We start from the raw sequence: 17,722 nt of genomic DNA on the forward strand, positions 1-17,722 counted from the left end.
CGGATGACCTACGTTTAACCAGCCAATCACAAGACCCACATCATCTACAAAAAAAAGTACTGATCCTAATTGATTCAATCCTCTATCACAATGGATCTTCGCTCGAGTCATTCCCAGGGTTACCCTGAATAGTCGAAGACCTGTCAGTACATGTCACCAGCAATGCAATACATAGATACAACATCGAGAATGCAATCCTCACCGCAGAACACCTACAAAGCATGCTGAATGAAGAGTAGAGACAACTTAACGATGCTGTATTTGAAGCAATCGAATTTCCACAACATGCTACTATGGGTAATGTCTTCTTCGTCGATGGGCCTGGTGGATCTGGTAAGACGTTCCTCTACTCGGCAATTCTTGCAAAGATAAAGGCCTCTCGCCTGTCGGCATTGTCAACTGCAACAAGTGGTATTGCCGCACTCCTCCTCGAAAGCTGGCAAACCTTACACTCCACATTCAAGATTCCTATTCCTGTAACTCACGTCTCAACATAAGGATTTTCACCTGATTCGATGATCGGCCTCCAGATTCAAGCGGCAAGTATTAGAATTGTTGACGAAGCACCAATGATGCACCGCCATGTCTTTGAGACTCTCGATCGAAGTATTCGCGATGTGATGAAGACTACCAACCCATATTTGGAAAATGTTCCTTTCGGCGGCAAAGTTGTTGTGATGGGAGGTGACTTCAGACAGATGCTTCTAGTAATACAGAAAGGCTCCCGCGCAATGATCATCAATTCAGCCCTTAACCAAAGTGAGATATGGCGACATTGCTCTGTTTTCCGTCTCAAAACAAATGTCCGTGTTTCGCCAGACCAACGAGCATGGAGCGAGTTCTTACTTGCTATTGGAGAAGGACGGGCTGGCACAGATGTCTGTCTTCCAAATGAGATACGCCGCGTATCCTCCCTAACAGATCTCATTTCCCAAGTTTATGGTTCCTTCGATGATGATGAAACTCAGCTGTTGACGAAAACGATCTTAATACCCCTCTGAACGATGATGTCGTTGAGGTCAACAACATGGTACTAGACGTCTTCCCCGGTGAGACAATGGAATAGTTAAGCTCCGATGCAATCCCCCCCGGCGAAGTTCACAACGAATCCCTATACCCGATTGAGTTTCTGAACACAATTGATGATGCAACTATGCCGCTGCACAGGCTCCGTCTTAAGATTGGGTGCATAATATTCCTCATCCGAAACTTGAACACATTACAAGGCCTTTGCAACGGGACTAGGCTAAGAGTTGTTAGCTTCTTTCCAACAATGGTGCAAGTCAGTATCATCAGTCAAGGAAATTTCTATGGTCAAGTCCACCTCCTACCACGGATGTCGCTCTACCCATCTCAGTCAAGGCTTCTCTTTCGATTCAAGCGCCTTCAATTCCCAATTCGGCTGGCCTTCGCAATGACGATTAATAAATCCCAAGGCCAAACTCTTGACACTGTTGGGATATATCTACCAAACCCTCTTTTCACTCATGGCCAGCTCTACGTCGCCCTCTCAAGAACAAGACTCGGTCCAACAGGAATCGTGTTCTGCGATGGTGGGAAAAATCGATCGCACGTGACTAATGTTGTTTACACGGAGATTTTCCAAAAGTCGACGTTGCGATCACGACCGAGGCGATGAGCATCTCCATACTCCGTTACACTCTCTGGTACACTCTCGAACTTGCCCTCCACAACATATTTGCATTGCTATCACAATCTCAACGCCCCATAAATGGATCCTTCAGGTGACACGGGGCTACGGCATGATTCCCTCCTCCCCAACCTGCAACCAAAGCAACAAGCAGACCCAAGAGGTGATAAATAAATCTTGATTTGCTCACACTACAATACATAGGATTTTACTACTTCTCACCGTGAATTGTTTTTCTTATGAAGCAATCGGATAATTATCGAGAAGCCCATCGGTGCGGAATATCGTACGCTACGACAATGGCCAGGTAAGGTCGACCCATTCATCTAATGTCATCTAACTATTACTAACTCTAACTGGCTACAAGCAGACCCAATAGATGATAGATAAGATGTAAATTACTGACATTACGGTACATAATATTTTACTACTTATCACCGTGATATTTTTCACTTCTGATAGCAATCGGGTAATTATGGAGAAGGGCCATCAGTGCAAAATATCGAAGGCTACTGCAATAGCCAGGTAAGTTCGGTCCATTCAACTAATGTCGCCTAACTTTGATTATCACTGAGTTTCTACAATTACTCTCTTGCAGTGTCTGCAACTTTCCCATACGTATTGCACGATCAATAAGCCACAACAACTTATCAGAACAACACATTTAATCCACTCTGCACGACGTGAGGCCTGCTCAGAGGTGGCATGTTTTCTCCCATTCGAATGGTAATTTCATTCCACGGGGTTCCGTTTATTATTGAAGTTTATATCACATTGAGCATTTTATGTCCTACAATTGTTGATTTTTTGCAACACACGATTTAATCTTCCACTGAAATTCTGATGTCAATTTCAAATGTGAATTATAGCTGTGGAGTGCACCAATTTTTGTTGCGGCTGTGTTATTTATCCACTATATGGTCATACCCCATGTGAGCTTTGCAAGCGGGCACCACTAGGAGGAGGTTGAATCTTACTCATTTCCTCTCTTAATTATCCACTTTATTGGGAATTACGTCTTCTTCCAACTGTTAAATTTTCTCCCGCAATATTGCTCTGATATCTGATACTACTGTTTTGATTAATCAGTGCACTTGCCCTTCTACCTCCCGAAAATCATTACTTCCCCCGACTCAGCCTACTCAGCTATGTCAGCCCGCTCTTCACTGTCGAAATCAGGGAAAAATTTACAATTAAACATCGAGCCAAAAACAAGTCAAAATTTACCCCGTTCTCCGGTCGCTTCTTTCAAACATGTCTTGCTCCCAGAGGAAAATCATCAATTTTTGCCCAACTCAAGCCACATAATTACTTAATATTTCATTCCTTCCAGGTGGAACGTCAGGCTGAGGGACTTCTCTTTCATTACGGCATCTTCCCCATAGCCTCTACTGGGGTCTAAAAAATTTCGCTCAGCACGGCCTGCCAATGCCATTTCTCATCAGCATCCACTGCACTAGATATCACATCAGCACCACAAAATTTATTCGCCAAAACAATTTTGCTTCTACATCCCAAACTTGCCCTGTTAAACTATAACCATTCAGTTCAGCACGGTAACGGCCCTGCTTTTCATATTCATCTCTCTACCTTGCGCGAGCATTGCGAGCGAGCTCCACTAGTAGTAACTGATGAGAAAATATCAAGGAATATTAGTTTAGGCCCTATCATTCTAGGAAGGCCTTTTTTAGTAACAGCGAGGACGATCATGGACTAGGAGAAGGGGACTATAGAATTTAAAATTGGGAACGAAAGAGTCCAAATTGACATATCAAAAATGATGAAGTGCCCCTTAGAAAGCAATGAAGAATTAAAACTTTATGTAGAGGAAGAAAGACATGTTGGGGTGATCGAAGAATATCTATCAAGAGTAGAAGGGGTCAATTTAGAAGATGAAATCACAGACACCCCTTTAGTAGAAGTCAATCTAGAGTTAAAGCCGTTACCATCCTCCCTCAAATATGCATATTTGGATACCATGAAGACCTTACCTATGATCATATCTTCATCACTTACCCAAAACCAAGAAGATGATCTACTTAAAGTACTTAGAGATCATAAGAAGGCATTAGGGTGGACATTTGATGACATACGAGGGATTCCTTCCTCAATCTGTGAACATAGAATATTCCTGGAGGAAGAATCTAGACCTTGTAGAGAGCATCAAAGGAGGCTTAACCCTTAAATGAGAGAGGTCCTTGAGAAGGAAATAGTAAAATGGCTAAATGCTGGAATCATATATGCCATATCTGATAGTAGATGGGTGAGTCCTGTTCACATGGTACCAAAGAAGTCCGGAGTGACTGTAGAAGTGAACGAAAAAGGAGAAGAAGTGCATAAACGGTTAACCACTGGATGGAGAGTGTGCATCGACTATAGAAAGCTCAACAAAGCCACTAACAAGGATCATTACCCACTACCCTTCATGGATCAAATTTTGGAAAAATTATCTAGGCAAAAATTCTACTGTTTTCTCGATGGATATTCAGGATACAACCAAATGAACATTCATCCTAAAGATCAAGAGAAAACAACGTTCACCAGTTCTGTAGGGACATACGCCTTCACGCGTATGCCTTTTGGCTTATGTAATGCCCCAGCAACATTCCAAAGATGCATGAATGCCTTATTCTCAGATTTAGTTGGAGAATGCCTAGAAATCTTCATGGATGATTTTTCTCTTTTTTCGGGTCTACATATGAAGGCTGCCTCCTAAATCTCACCAAAGTATTAAAGAGATGCATTGAATCCAACCTTGTACTAAGTTGGGAAAAATCTCATTTCATGGTGTAGGAGGGAGTGGTGTTGGGGCACATGGTAAGCAATCGTGGGCTGGAAGTGGATAAGGCCAAGATCGAAATCATCGAGAACCTTCCACCTCCAACCAACCTAAAAACCCTTAGAGGTTTTCTTGGCCACGCTGGTTTCTACAGATGATTTATTTTGGATTTTTCTAAGATTTCTAAACCGCTTACTAACCTTTTATCGTCTAAGAATAATGAATTTGAGCTAACACTAGAGGCCAAGACTGCATTTTATACTTTGAAAGAAGCATTAGTGAATGCACCCCTATTGCAAGGGCCTGATTGGACCCTCCCTTTTTAATTAATGTGTGATGCTTCTGATTATGCTGTAGGAGCAGTCTTGGGCCAAAGGATAGATAAGAAACCAGTGGTCATTTATTATGCCAATAGAACATTAGTAGATGCACAACTGAACTACACAACTACAGAAAAAGAACTGCTGGCAATCATATTTGCAGTAGAATAATTTAGATCCCACCTCCTAGGTAGTAAAATTACTGTTTTTTCTGATCATGCAGCGATTAGATATTTATTAGCAAAGAAGGAGGCTAAGCCTAGGTTGATTAGATGGGTTCTCTTGCTTCAGGAATTTGATTTAGAAATAAAGGACAAGAAGGGATGTGAAAATGTGGTCGCTGATCACTTATCTAGAATATACAGCACTCCACCTAAGCTAATAAATGATGAATTTCCTGATGAATATGTTCTAACAGCACAAGGAACACCGATTCCTTGGTTCGCACACATGGTCAATTTTCTTGTTTCAGGAAAAGTACCTACAAGATGGACCTCCAATGAAAGAAAGAAACTTCTGCAGGAAAGCAGATTTTACTTTTGGGAGGACCCATAATTATTCCACCAAGGGCTGGATCAAATATTAAGGAGGTGTGTACATGAAGTTGAGAAGAAGAGTATATTAGAGTTCTGTCATGCAAAACCAGGAGGAGGACAATACTCGGCCAAGGTAGCAGCTCATAAAATAGTAGAATTGGGATTTTTCTGGCCCACTTTAATTCAAGATGCACATAAATTTTACAATAATTGTTTAGCTTGCAGGGCCTCGATTAATATCAATAAGAAAGGCCGCATGCCCCTACAGCCTATCCTAGAAGGTGAAATCTTCGTTTTATGGGGAATAGACTTTATGGGACCTTTTCCAAACTCTCATGGGTATGAATACATTCTGATGGAGGTCAATTATGTGTCCAAATGGGTAGAAGCCATCCCTACTAAGACCAATGATAGCAAAGTATTAACCACTCTCATAGAAAAAAATATTTTTTATCGACATGGATGTCCTAGGGCTATAATTAGTGATGGAGGTTCTCACTTCAGTAATTACAATTTTAGAACCCTTTTAAATTTGACGTCCATCATCGAGTCACTACCCCTTATCATCCCCAAGCCAATGGTCAAGTAGAATTGTGTAGTAGAGACATCAAGAAAATCCTAAGGAAAATAGTGTGTCCTGATGGGAAAGATTGGTCTAAGAAATTTGACAAGGCATTATGGGCCTATAGGACAGCCTACAAAACCCCTCTAGGAATGTCCCCATTTCGACTAATTTTCAGGAAAGCCTGCCACCTACCCCTAGAATTAGAACACAAGGCTTTATGGGCAGTTAGGAAACTCAATTTGGCTTTAGATCAAGCAGGTTAGCGTAGAATCCTTCAATTGCATGAGTTGGAAGAACTCAGGAATGAAGCCTATGAGAATTCAAAAATCTATAAAGCCAAAATGAAAACATTTCATGATAAAAGCCTGAGGAGAAGGATTTTTTACAAAATCAAAAAGTTTGGCTTTACAACTCGAGGTTAAAACTCTTTCCTGGCAAGCTGAAAACTAGGTGGGATGGACCCTTCATTGTGCAAGAAGTCTTTGAAAATAGAGCAGTCTTGATTTTAGATCTCCAATCTAAAAACCGCTTCACAGTCAATGGACAAAGACTCAAACCATATTTACAAGATGAGGATTTGCATGGACCCATTAACATCTCTCTAGAAAAACCTCCTAATGATAGTAGCATGATCTAACACTTAGTTAGTTTCTGTTTTATTGCTTTCTTTCCCATGCGCTTTGTTTGTGTTTTCTTTGTAAAGTTTGCAGAATCAATTGTTCAAGACCCAAGTCATCCACAAAATGGATCGGACAAGTCGTAGCCAACTGGACTGAACTCTACCATTTTAAAGACCTTCACTCCTTGGGTTGCTTTCTCTTACTAGCTAGAGTTTTTACTTACCGGCATGTGGAAACATGCCATCTTTTCAAAGGGGGGGAGGTGTCATGAAAAAGTTATCGACATCAATGTATCTAACCATCAATGTGTCATGAAAAAGGCATCTTTTTTTTATTTTTTGTATCAAACCAAGGATATTTGATGATCTTAGGGGACATTCAAGCACTGATAGATATAGCATTCAGATCCTTTTCAAGGATGAGTGGAGTTGAAAGACTTGACAGCCAAGGATACCCGAGGTAAATTAAGCCTAGCTAAGTGCACGGATGTTCATATTAGCTGAATTTCACAAGTCTTAGCATCACACTTCTCTCATCTTATCACCTAGTTCAGGTTGAGTTAACACTTACATGCATGAAACCTTTAGCTTTAGTGGAGGGTAGGGCTAGTGTTGGCTCAAAGGCATTATTACTTACTGATGTGAGTGAAGCTCCTTGAACCAAGAGGAATACAAAACCTTTTCGGGGGAATAAGCTGCCGATCTACTAAGGACAGCATATGGGTAGTGGATAAGCGCCACTAAATGCAAAGCAAAGAAGCTGCATCAAGTACTACAAGCTTAAAGCTTGAGTCTTAGAAAGCAAAGTTGATTCTCGTCAAATATGACCAACATGCAGCAAAATGTGAAATAAAAAAAAAGTGGAAAAGCTGTCTCCCATGTGTTTGGGCCGATTGTATTATAGCCATTAGTAATGAGCCAGCGTTAGTACCGCTGTCCACGCCTTGTTCAGTAATCCACTTGGGGTGTTAACTCGACCTTACCTCATAGAATATGTACTTATTTATATGTAACATGTAGATCATAAGTGCACTTAGTTCGGGTTAAGGTTGAAATAGATCCTTGGGAATTTGCCTAAGCAGACTATGTTCAATCGACGAAGACATTCCTTGATGCGCAAGAGAATCAAAACTATCAAAAACAAGGAGTAAACTAGTGATCATCATTTATTCGTACTCACTTTTCATTACCAAGGGACTAGTAATGATACAAGTTGGGAGGTATTTGATGACTTTAATTATGTCATAAAATAATCAGGGAATTGTCATTAATCAAATCATTATTTGCATGCAGTATTTCCATATTTACCATTTCAAATATGATTTTTACTAACCCCACTTGGTTCACAGAATCAAGTGGATTAGATCTTATCTTTCATTTAAATGAATAAAGGTATAGATGAAATCAACCTAAGAAGGCACCTGATTAAGCAACACTTACAAGATTTAAAAGACGAAGTCAAATTCTCAAAATACTAAAGGTCACTCACTTGGGCCAGCCTAAAAGCCCAAGAAGCCCAAGAGAGGAACCTATAAACAGCCCTTCAAAGAGTCATTTTGGGGGTGTCTAGAAGTTCTGCCTAAACAGGTTGGGGCTTGGAGTAGAGGATATACAGACCCTCCAAGAGCTGATGAGCATTGGAGTGGGAGAGAAGAAGCAAGCTGAGGCATAACCAGAGCAAGAGGATCACCAACTCGCCGGAAGGATCGTGACACAAGGTTTGTGTGATTGTTTTGGTTTTAGAGATTGTGCTCTTCTCCCTCTAAGATAATCTAGGCTAGGTTGGAAACACCAATCAGTGTATTTCCAGCATTTTCCAGCTGAAATTGTTGTTTGTTCTAGTTCATCTGAAGTTTCTTGTGATTCTCCCATTTCCATCAATCTCCCATTTCCATGAATCCCCTATTTCCATCAATCTTCCATTTCCATCAATCCATCCTTACCGTTCTTCAGCTCAATAGAGGGCTTAAGAAGCGCCAGTAGCAGCACCTCGCACAGGCAAGCCCGCGCGCAGCTGAGGCCGCACGCAGGCAAGCCCACGCGCAGCTGAGGCAGCGCGCAAGCCCGCACCGCATGCAGGCTGCGCACAAGCAAGCCCGCGCACAAGCCAGCGTCGCGCGCAGGCTGCGCACAGTTAAGCCCGCGCGCAAGCTGACGCCGCGCGCAAGTCAGCGCTGCACGTAGGCTGCGCACAGGCAAGCCCACGCGTAGTTGAGATTGCGCGCAGACATCACTGCACGAAGCCCACGCGCAAGCCTGCCCTCGTTCCAGGTTACAAGCGTAGGCTTGTAACAAAGCAGTTAAAAGCGAGAGCTTGTAACTGAAAAAGGCCGAAGGTCCTTCAGCATTTTCTGAAGATTAGATTTTCTAAATCTAATCTTTTGTAGAAGGACCCAAAAGAAGTTAGTTAAGATTTATGTAAACTAAATTTATCTCCTGGAGTTCCAGCTAAATCAATTTACTGAAGAATATTATACATAGTTTTACTAATGATCCTTGAATTGATTGTTAGAAAAAATTATAGGGATCTGATAACACAAATTAAATTGAAAGGAATTACTACTACATTACCTGCTCCTTGTGGTTTGACACCTTATTCGCCCTAAGGCTATGAGGTTGATTTTTATCGTTGACTATCTCAAATACTCACATGACTAACCAGTAAAAATATCATAAATTGATATTATCAATAGTTAATTACCATACTTATTGTTATAAATGTCTTAATCCCTTCATTAAGTTAATCATATATAAATTGGGATTTATAACTAATAGCTTAACATAGACATATAATTGTCCATAGATTAAAATTTAATCTAACAATGTCCCACTTGGAATATATATAAATTTATGTTAATAAATTATTGCATATCATCACTTTAGGAGCTAAAATTCATGTTATCATTATTCACACATTTCAACCAATCTCGTCCATCATAAGCTGGCATAGAACCAAGGGTTCTTGTCACAATAATTCTGACTAAATCCAAACAATGATCATATACACCAATATAGTGAATGACATAGATCACGTATGGACGTGCAGGATGGAAATTACAGAACACTTGATTCATAAGTGTACATTTCCAACTTAGTCCTCCGGTTCTGAATGGAGATCAACTAAAGTTTGTTCAGACGGTGATGGGGGACCATCCAGTTGACATCGGGATAGGACGAGTCAAACCACACCGGGCTGCTCGCGCCAACGCTCGCCATCTGGGGTTTAAATACTCCGCGTAAGAATCTTCCATTTCCGCATTTTTATTTTGTCTCGTGTGATTCTAATTTTTGCTCATGGATCTTACGGACTGGGCCGGTGTTTAGGCCTCATCCATGTTGTTTTTCCTTTGCTCTTGTAACCATTGAATAGATGGCAAACCACGTCTCGTGATGGTTTTTCCTCTACCCGACGTCACTTGGCACCTATCCTCACTATATAAGGGATAGCATGCCCAAGTGGAAGAAGGCTTTTGTTGAATTGAAAATTTGTATTCCTATTCCACCATAGAGTTTACAGAGATAGAGCTAGATAGAATTTTAGAGAGTAGTGGGGAACGTGTCTACCTTCCCCACCTCACGTCGAGACTACTCCGTGAGTTGCCCACGCCGCCTCGTCGATACTACTCCGAGGTCGAAGCTAAAGATCCAAGATTTGTAGTTCTTGGGAGTCTTCGTCGCTTCCTCGTCGAGACTGCTCCGAGGTCGTCCTTGAAGATTCAATATTGCAGTTTGTGAGCGTCGTCGTCGCTACATTTCCTCGCCGAGACTACTTTGGGGACTTGTCGTCGACTTCACTACCAGCGATCCCTCTTCTTGCCTCCAAGAACCACCATGAATCAAGAAACCGCCCTCCTTCTTGGGGTTCTTGGGCAGTTACCCTCCAAGATTCAGAGTTCTTGCTCTGCCCCCACCATCAACCTCTCTGAGTCCAGCATTTCCACCGCCGCTGCACCGCTTACACCATCTCCAGCATCCCGCGCCCTACGCCCCGCTCCTCCATGCGCCGCACCCGCGCCCGCACGCTCGAGCCCGTGTGCCCTGCCCCAGCGCACCCTGCATGCCAGCGCTAGCGCGCCCACGCCCGGTGTGCCAACGCTCACGAGCCCGCGGCTGCACGGCCATGCCCCAACGCGCCCGCACCCCTAGGTGCCCATGGTCCAGCACGCCGCGCCCAGTGCGTCCGCGCCCACGCACCGGCACCCCAGCGTGTCTGCGCCTGCGCGCCCGCGCCAGCGCGCCCGCACTCCTGCGCGCCCGCACTCCTCGCGCCCGCGCCAGCTTCGCCCGCACTCCTGCGCCCGCCCAGCCTGCGCGTACACTCCGCGCTTCGCGCCCTGCGAGCCTGCGCCCTAACGCGCCCGCACCCATGCGCTTGCGCCCGCGCGCGCCTGCGCCCCTGCGCACCCGCATCCTTCCGCGCCGCGGCCTCCTTCTCGCCGCGCTTGCACTCGCATCCCGTGCACGTCCACACCTGCACGCCCGCACGCCGCTGTCAACCCATTCCATCAACGCCTCGCCGGGTCTCTGTCCTCCTCACACCAGTCGCCTTTGTCAAGTCTCCTTCGTCGGCCTAATCTCCAACCGAACTACGCTACCATGGACGAACATCAACAAGGTACCTGCTCATCTCTCCTCCATTAATTCCCGGTATTATTACCTATTGCAGTGCCACCTCCCGCTATCGATTCCTCTGCCTAGGATTTCGATGACAACTGCTATATGTTAGCCACCTATCGAGAGTTAGGATTTCTTGCGGTAAAAGTTTACTCGCTGATCTTAGACTGGAACAATTCAGGGCCATCAAACGCCCCTCTCTCGTAGACGTCTAGTTGGTCCTAAAGGGACATTGGGAGTCTAATTTGATCAATATCACTCTTAGTGGACGTCGTCGGCCGACACTCTTCATTCGTAGTCATCTCTTATTGCTCATCGGGGTCTTTCTCACGACATTCATTTCATCTAAATGGATTTATCAAATTCCATTTATCATCGTTACTGTGACATAATACGAGCCGTCCGATCCCGGCGCTCTTCGTATTACATCAGACGGGCTTAAAACTAGGAGATTACTCATGCATGAAAAGAAGTCCATAATGAGTCTATTACTAAATAAGCATCAATATAAACTCCCATTGACTTACATATTCTCGTGATGTATTAAACCAATATTTGCAGTGTGCTTATGAAAGACCTTTGGCGGCAGTCCTTTCGTGAGTGGATCCGCTACCATGGAGTTTGTCCCAATATACTTAATAGACAACTGCCTTGTCTGAACATTTTCTTTCACAACTAGGAACTTGATATCAATGTGCTTTGACTTCGTTAAGCTCCTATTGTTATGGGCAAACACAACAGCTGACTAATTATCACAATAAAGCTTCACCGGTCTTTCAATGCCATCAATAATTCTCAAGCTTGTGACAAAATTCTTCAGCCAATTACATTGATTTGATGCTTCATAGCATGCTTTATATTCTGCTGCCATAGTAGAAGATACTATTAATGCTTTCTTTGCACTTCTCCAAGATATAGCTCCTCCAACTAATAGTAAAATATAGCCTAAAATAGGTTTTCTGCTATCAATGCATCCAGAAAATCAGAATCAGAATACCCAATGATCTCCAAGTGATCTGATTTCTTGTATGTGAGCATATCTCCTTTTGTTTTCTGAAGGTATCGCATTACTCTCATGGTTGCTTACCAATGATCCATAGCTGGATTACTTAAATATCGGCTAAGTACACCCACAATATGAGCAATATCTGGGGTGTACAAACTTATGCATACATAAGACCCCCCCACAGATGATGCATAAGGAATCTTTTGCATTTCATGGCTTTCAAAATTGTTCTTTGGACACTAATCGAGACTAAAGTTATCTCCTTTAGCCATAGGGGTGTCTAGAGGTTTACAATCTTCCATGCCATACCATTTAAGGATTTTTTCAATATATCCCTTTTGAGACAAACCTAAGATATTTTGAGAGCGATCACGATATATCTGAATGCCCAATACATATGAGGCTTCACCGAGATCCTTCATCTCAAAATGACTCGACAAAAATTTCTTCGTGTCATGAAGTAGGTTTGTATCGTTTGTTGCAAGTAATATGTCTTCAACATATAAGAGGAGAAATATGTATTTACTACCACTAAACTTATGGTACACACATTCATCTGCTAAATTTGCCTCAAAACTGAAAGAAACAATAATTTGATGAATTTATGATACCATTGACGAGAAGCTTGCTTTAGACCATAGATGGTTTTCTTTAATTTGCAGACCATTGACTTTGGATCTCCGATCACAAAGTTTTCTGGTTGAACCATATATATGGTCTCATTAATGTCTCCATTGAGAAATGCAGTCTTAACATCCATCTGGTGTAGCTTAAGATTAAAATGCACTACAAGTACCATTATAATTCTAAAGGAGTCTTTCGATGATGCTGGAGAGAAATTCTCATTATAATCTATGCCTTCTCGTTGAGTAAAACCTTTCGCAACAAGATGAGTTTATATCTTTCCATATTACCCTTTGAATCCCTTTTGGCCTTAAATACCCAATCGCAGCCAATGGGCTTCTTACCTTTGGGTGATGGGACACCTTGATTGGGGTGTGCAGTCTTTGACGGCAGCAGGTCAACTTTTGGTATTGAAGATCCAGCCAACAGCAAAGGGATCTTGGGCCGCAGAAGTTACAATCCCGCAGCGAATGAGGGGGGTGTTCACGGTGCACGTGAGTCGCACAAGTAGAGGGTGTAGCAATCCCTGGTTTGGGCGACACAGTGACGGCTTTGTGCACGATCCTTGATAGAGGTGCTCTTTGACAAAGCAAATGGGGCAGGGGAAGAACAACGTCCCTTCTACTTCTTTCTTCCTTGTCCTTTCTTTCTCCTCCTCCTCCTCTTCCTCTCCTTCTCCTCTTCCCTTCTCTTCTTCTCTCGTGAGACCTGGAACGTGTAACTGCCAAAAACAAAACCATATCTGGTCTGAACGTGGGGCTCGTCATGGCCTTATATAGGGCCATGATGGGCCCCTTACAAGGAGTCCAACAAGGGGGCCGAATAAGAGACCTCATTTTACAACATCAATAAAGAAACTAGGAGATTAAAACCATATGAAATAAAATGATACAGACGCATCATGATGAGTAGGAGCACTCATCGTGACTAACACAAAACAGAAAATAAACCAATGAAGACAGATAACAGAAAATACGAAGAGGACGTGCTCTATTGGGGGTATTTAAACCAGGGCATCTTAACGGGCGCTTTGGCGTGGAGGTCGAGCTATAGACGGACCGACGGTGATGCCGATGTCGACAAAAATGGCTCTAATGACGTCAACCCTAGGATGAAGTCAATACTGGCATCATCCCACAATCACTTGGGCAGTAGTAGTGGGGTGTTTAACCCAGCACTCTTCTTGACCTGTTTGGCCAAGGCACATATGCGGTACTAGGTGACGATATTACCAACATCGTGCTTCAAGCTGGGCCAGTAGAATTGGTATTCTACAACAGCTATGGTCTTGTCGCGGCCAAAGTGGCCACTAAGACCTCCTCCATGACATTCCCAAGTTAGGAAGTCACCAAGTGACGTGCGTGGTACACACAGCCTGTTTTGGAAGAATATGTAACAGTCGGTGATGACATAGTCCCTGAGCTCGGGGGATGGTCCTCACTGGATCTCTGTGACGATAGGCCCGAAGTCGGGGCAGCTAGTGTATCTTTCTCGAATATCAATGGGCGACGACGTTATCTTTTCCCTTCGTATGCGTGATGATGAAGGTAAAATCCTGTAAGTACTCAATCCACCTCGCGTGGCGGTCGCTCAACTTCTGCTGTGAATGAACATACTTGAGCACCTCGTGATCTGCGTAGAACTCCTTGTTGTGGGTCAAGTAGTGGAGTCTTACGTTGATAAGCACACCCCGATTCTGACGCCAGAAGCATCACATGTAACCTGGAAGACCTTCCCAAAGTTAGGTAGGCAAAGGACGGGCGCCTGAGTCATGATGTGCTTCACTCAATAGAAAGCTCGATCTCCTGCCTGTGTCCACGTGAACAGCTCTACCTTAAGGCAGTCGGTGATGGGAGCCGTGACAGAACTAAAGTTTTGTATAAATTACCGGTAGAATGTGGTTAGTACGATGAAACTCTATACGTCATGGACGTTAGCTGGCGGAAGCCATGACGTGATGGCTCGGGCCTTCTCTAGGTCGGCAGCCACACCTTGAGCTCATATGATACACCATATGAATGTAACTTCCAAAGTAAGGAAGCTACATTTCTTTGGATGGGCGTATAATTAATCTCATCTCAGAATCAAGCAGACCTTTCGAAGATGCTCGAGATGATTGTCTCGCGTGCCGCTATATACGAGAATCCATGACATGTCGTAGGAATTCAGGTTGGGTATGGCTGCCAACCGTAGTTGGGTGACTGATTGGTCCTAACTAAGGGGTACATGTGTGATGCAAAACGCCGACGGCCGGGATCGAGCGGCGCGTTTCGCGTCACAGGAATAATGATGACATGATGCAAACACAATGAGATTTTATGATCGAGCAATTAAAACACAAGGAGATAACGCGATGGATGGTGACGATCACCAAATAGATTGATCCGAAAGTCAGATTCCCAATGACCCTCAAGACCACTAGACGTCTACACGAGAGGGGCGTCTAACGGCCCTGATAAGTTCGGAATTTAAAGATCAAGTGACAGACCGTTTACCTCAAGAAAGTCCTGCTCCCACAACAGTGGCTTGTTCCTAATCCGTCGTCGAGTGATGAGTGGCGGCAGAGGATGCGATAGCGGAGGACGGCACTGGAACAGGTAATAATACTGGTTAAGGAGGGAGAGGAGACGAGCTGACCTTAAAATATGTAGTCCACGGTGTATCAAAGACGGGCGTAGAGATAGCGTTCCGGGGACGGATTCGTCTTGTCCTAGGCCGGAATGCCAGGAGGGATCAACGTGGCTTGGCGCAAGTGACGGGGCGGCACCGGTCACAACTGGCAGTGGCGGTGGCGCAGAGCCACGGTACAGGGTAGAACAGCGGCGCAGGGGGGTTGATGACGCGGGGCGAAGCCTCAGCGCGGCGTGGCGCCACAGAGTGCGGCAAAACCGTGGCAATTGGCGGCAAAACCGTGGCGATTGGCTGGGCGCGAGTCCGCGGCGCTGGCGAAGCCGCGGCGCGGCGCGGGAGTCGCGGCGCGGAATGGGTCCACGACGCGTGGGGTCGCGGCACAAGCGGGTCCCGGCGCGGGCGATGATGCGGGTGGTCGGGAATCGGAGTTCGGGGGGGGGCGGCAATGGGAGAAGTGGCGGTCGAATCAAGAAAAGGGGGGGGAAGCCAAAGGGTGATGCAAGAATGGGGTGGTTATGGTCAAGAACGATGGAAGATGGTGGGGAATGGTCAAGAACGATGAGGGTGAAGAGGAAGATGCAAAAAAAGGATGGGGTAGGGAGGGTGGGCGATCAAGAAGGGCGAGAGGAGGCGGTTGGGAATCAAGAAAGCGATGGGGAAAAGAGGGTGGGCGATCAAGAGAGGCAAGAGGAGGCGGTTGGGAATCAAGAAAGCGAAGGGGAAAGGAGGGTGGCGATCAAGAAAGGCAGGGTAGGGAGGCGATCAAGAAAGGCAAGAAGAGGTGGTTGGGCGATCAAGAAGGGCAGGGGAAGGGGAAGGGCGATCAAGAAAGGGTAGGGAAGCGGTTGGGCGATCAAGAATTTCAAGAAAAGGGGGGAGGAGAATGGGTGGCGTTCAAGAATCGGCGGGAAAGATCAAGAAATGGGGTTAGATGATCAAGAAGCGAGGGTGAAGGGGTGGCGTCCAAGGAAATGTGGGCGAGATGGGCTGGATGAAGGAGAAGGGGGGGGGGGGGGGATGGGTAGAGCGAAGAACCTGGCGTGGTGAGTTCTTGGTGGGTCGCGGGTGGTTCTCCTCGTTGGAGATGATTTCTCGAATGCAGCGCGGCGCTGTAGTCGTCGCGAACCTTCGAGGACGCCCAGAGTGATCTCGATGGGTGCTCTCTCGATTCTTGATTTCAACAGCTTCTTGAAAATCTTCAACGTACCGGAGTGATCTCGACGGTACGATTGAACACGTCACGCCCGGAGTGATCTCGACGGACAGGACGTTGGCTCTACTCCTCGGAGTGGTCTCGACGAAGAGGTGGGGCTAGCCAAACCCCCTACGTTACGAGTACGATAGGGGGAAGATTCTTGAAACAATTTCAATTCAAAAACTTCCAAGTAGTCCCTTGGGCATGCCCTCCCCTTATATAGGGAGGAGGGGTGCCAAGGAGACGTGGGGAGAGGTTGAACCGTCATGAGACGTGGTTCGACCTCTCCTTACAAAATCAAAATACAATCTTAAAATGAAAATAAAGACGAGGATGGGCCCTACGATACTGGCCCAATCCATAATTCGAAATGCAAAGAAAATACACATAGAAAAAACATAAATTGTTTGAACCTACCCGGAGTACTTAAACCCCGGGTTGCGGACGTCGGCACGAGCTGTCCGACGTGGCTGCTGGCGAGTCGTCGTCGGTCGTCCGGCTGATGTCGTCGTCGTCATCAGGTCGTCGTCGGCACGATGGTCCTCCATCAATGTGTTTGTTTCAATCATTCTTGGTGGTTGGATCATGGATGAACGTCTAGGATTGATTTCTTGAAGCTTCAATCCAGGTGAACAGACCCCAACCAACCAGATTCTTTCCCTCCAGGTCGAATTTGGAGGGAACAGAACAAGTTGGTTAGAGTAGGTTAGAGTTTGTTACAAATCATCTCTAGCCCTTGGTTTTGGGCTGGAATGGATGGATGGATGGGTTCCACCTCATGGATCCTGGCCTGGATCTCGACCTTGGGCTCTCATCCAACTAGGATCTGCCATCTGGAGTCACCCCCATATGTCTTGATCAATCTGGAAGCCTCCAAGGACATTCTAGAAGGTCTCCTTCAAGCTCCTTTGCACCAAGCCTAACAATTGAGTCAGCTCCACTGGTCAGCGTGTATATTTTTTATCTTTGCTCCATTTGACTTGAATTTTTGTCCCAAGCTTTCAGACTTTCCCATAAAATTTCGTAATTTTATGACCATGAAAAGTCAACCTTGACCTGAAAAGTCAACACACTAGGGAAATCGTTAGATTCATATCCCACTTGACTCAATGAGTCAAGTGGGGGTTAGAAATATCCCTCAAATCCAATTAAGAGTAAATCCAGAACTGTTTAACTTGTGAA

General features: G+C 44.8%; 1 protein-coding gene across 1 annotated transcript; it reads left to right on the top strand.

The window, feature by feature from the left end:
• The first annotated feature begins 1,123 nt into the window (after positions 1 to 1,123).
• LOC144713743 (uncharacterized) lies at positions 1,124 to 2,364 on the top strand. The gene is made up of 5 exons (XM_078588421.1): positions 1,124 to 1,667; positions 1,746 to 1,814; positions 1,897 to 1,958; positions 2,114 to 2,176; positions 2,250 to 2,364. The coding sequence occupies exons 1-5, from the start codon at positions 1,581 to 1,583 to the stop codon at positions 2,317 to 2,319; spliced, it is 351 nt and encodes a 116-aa protein (XP_078444547.1). The 5' UTR covers positions 1,124 to 1,580; the 3' UTR covers positions 2,320 to 2,364.
• Positions 2,365 to 17,722: the final 15,358 nt, after the last annotated feature.

This window comes from Wolffia australiana, chromosome 16, assembly GCF_029677425.1.
Source record: "Wolffia australiana isolate 7733 chromosome 16, ASM2967742v1".
NCBI lineage: Eukaryota > Viridiplantae > Streptophyta > Magnoliopsida > Alismatales > Araceae > Wolffia > Wolffia australiana.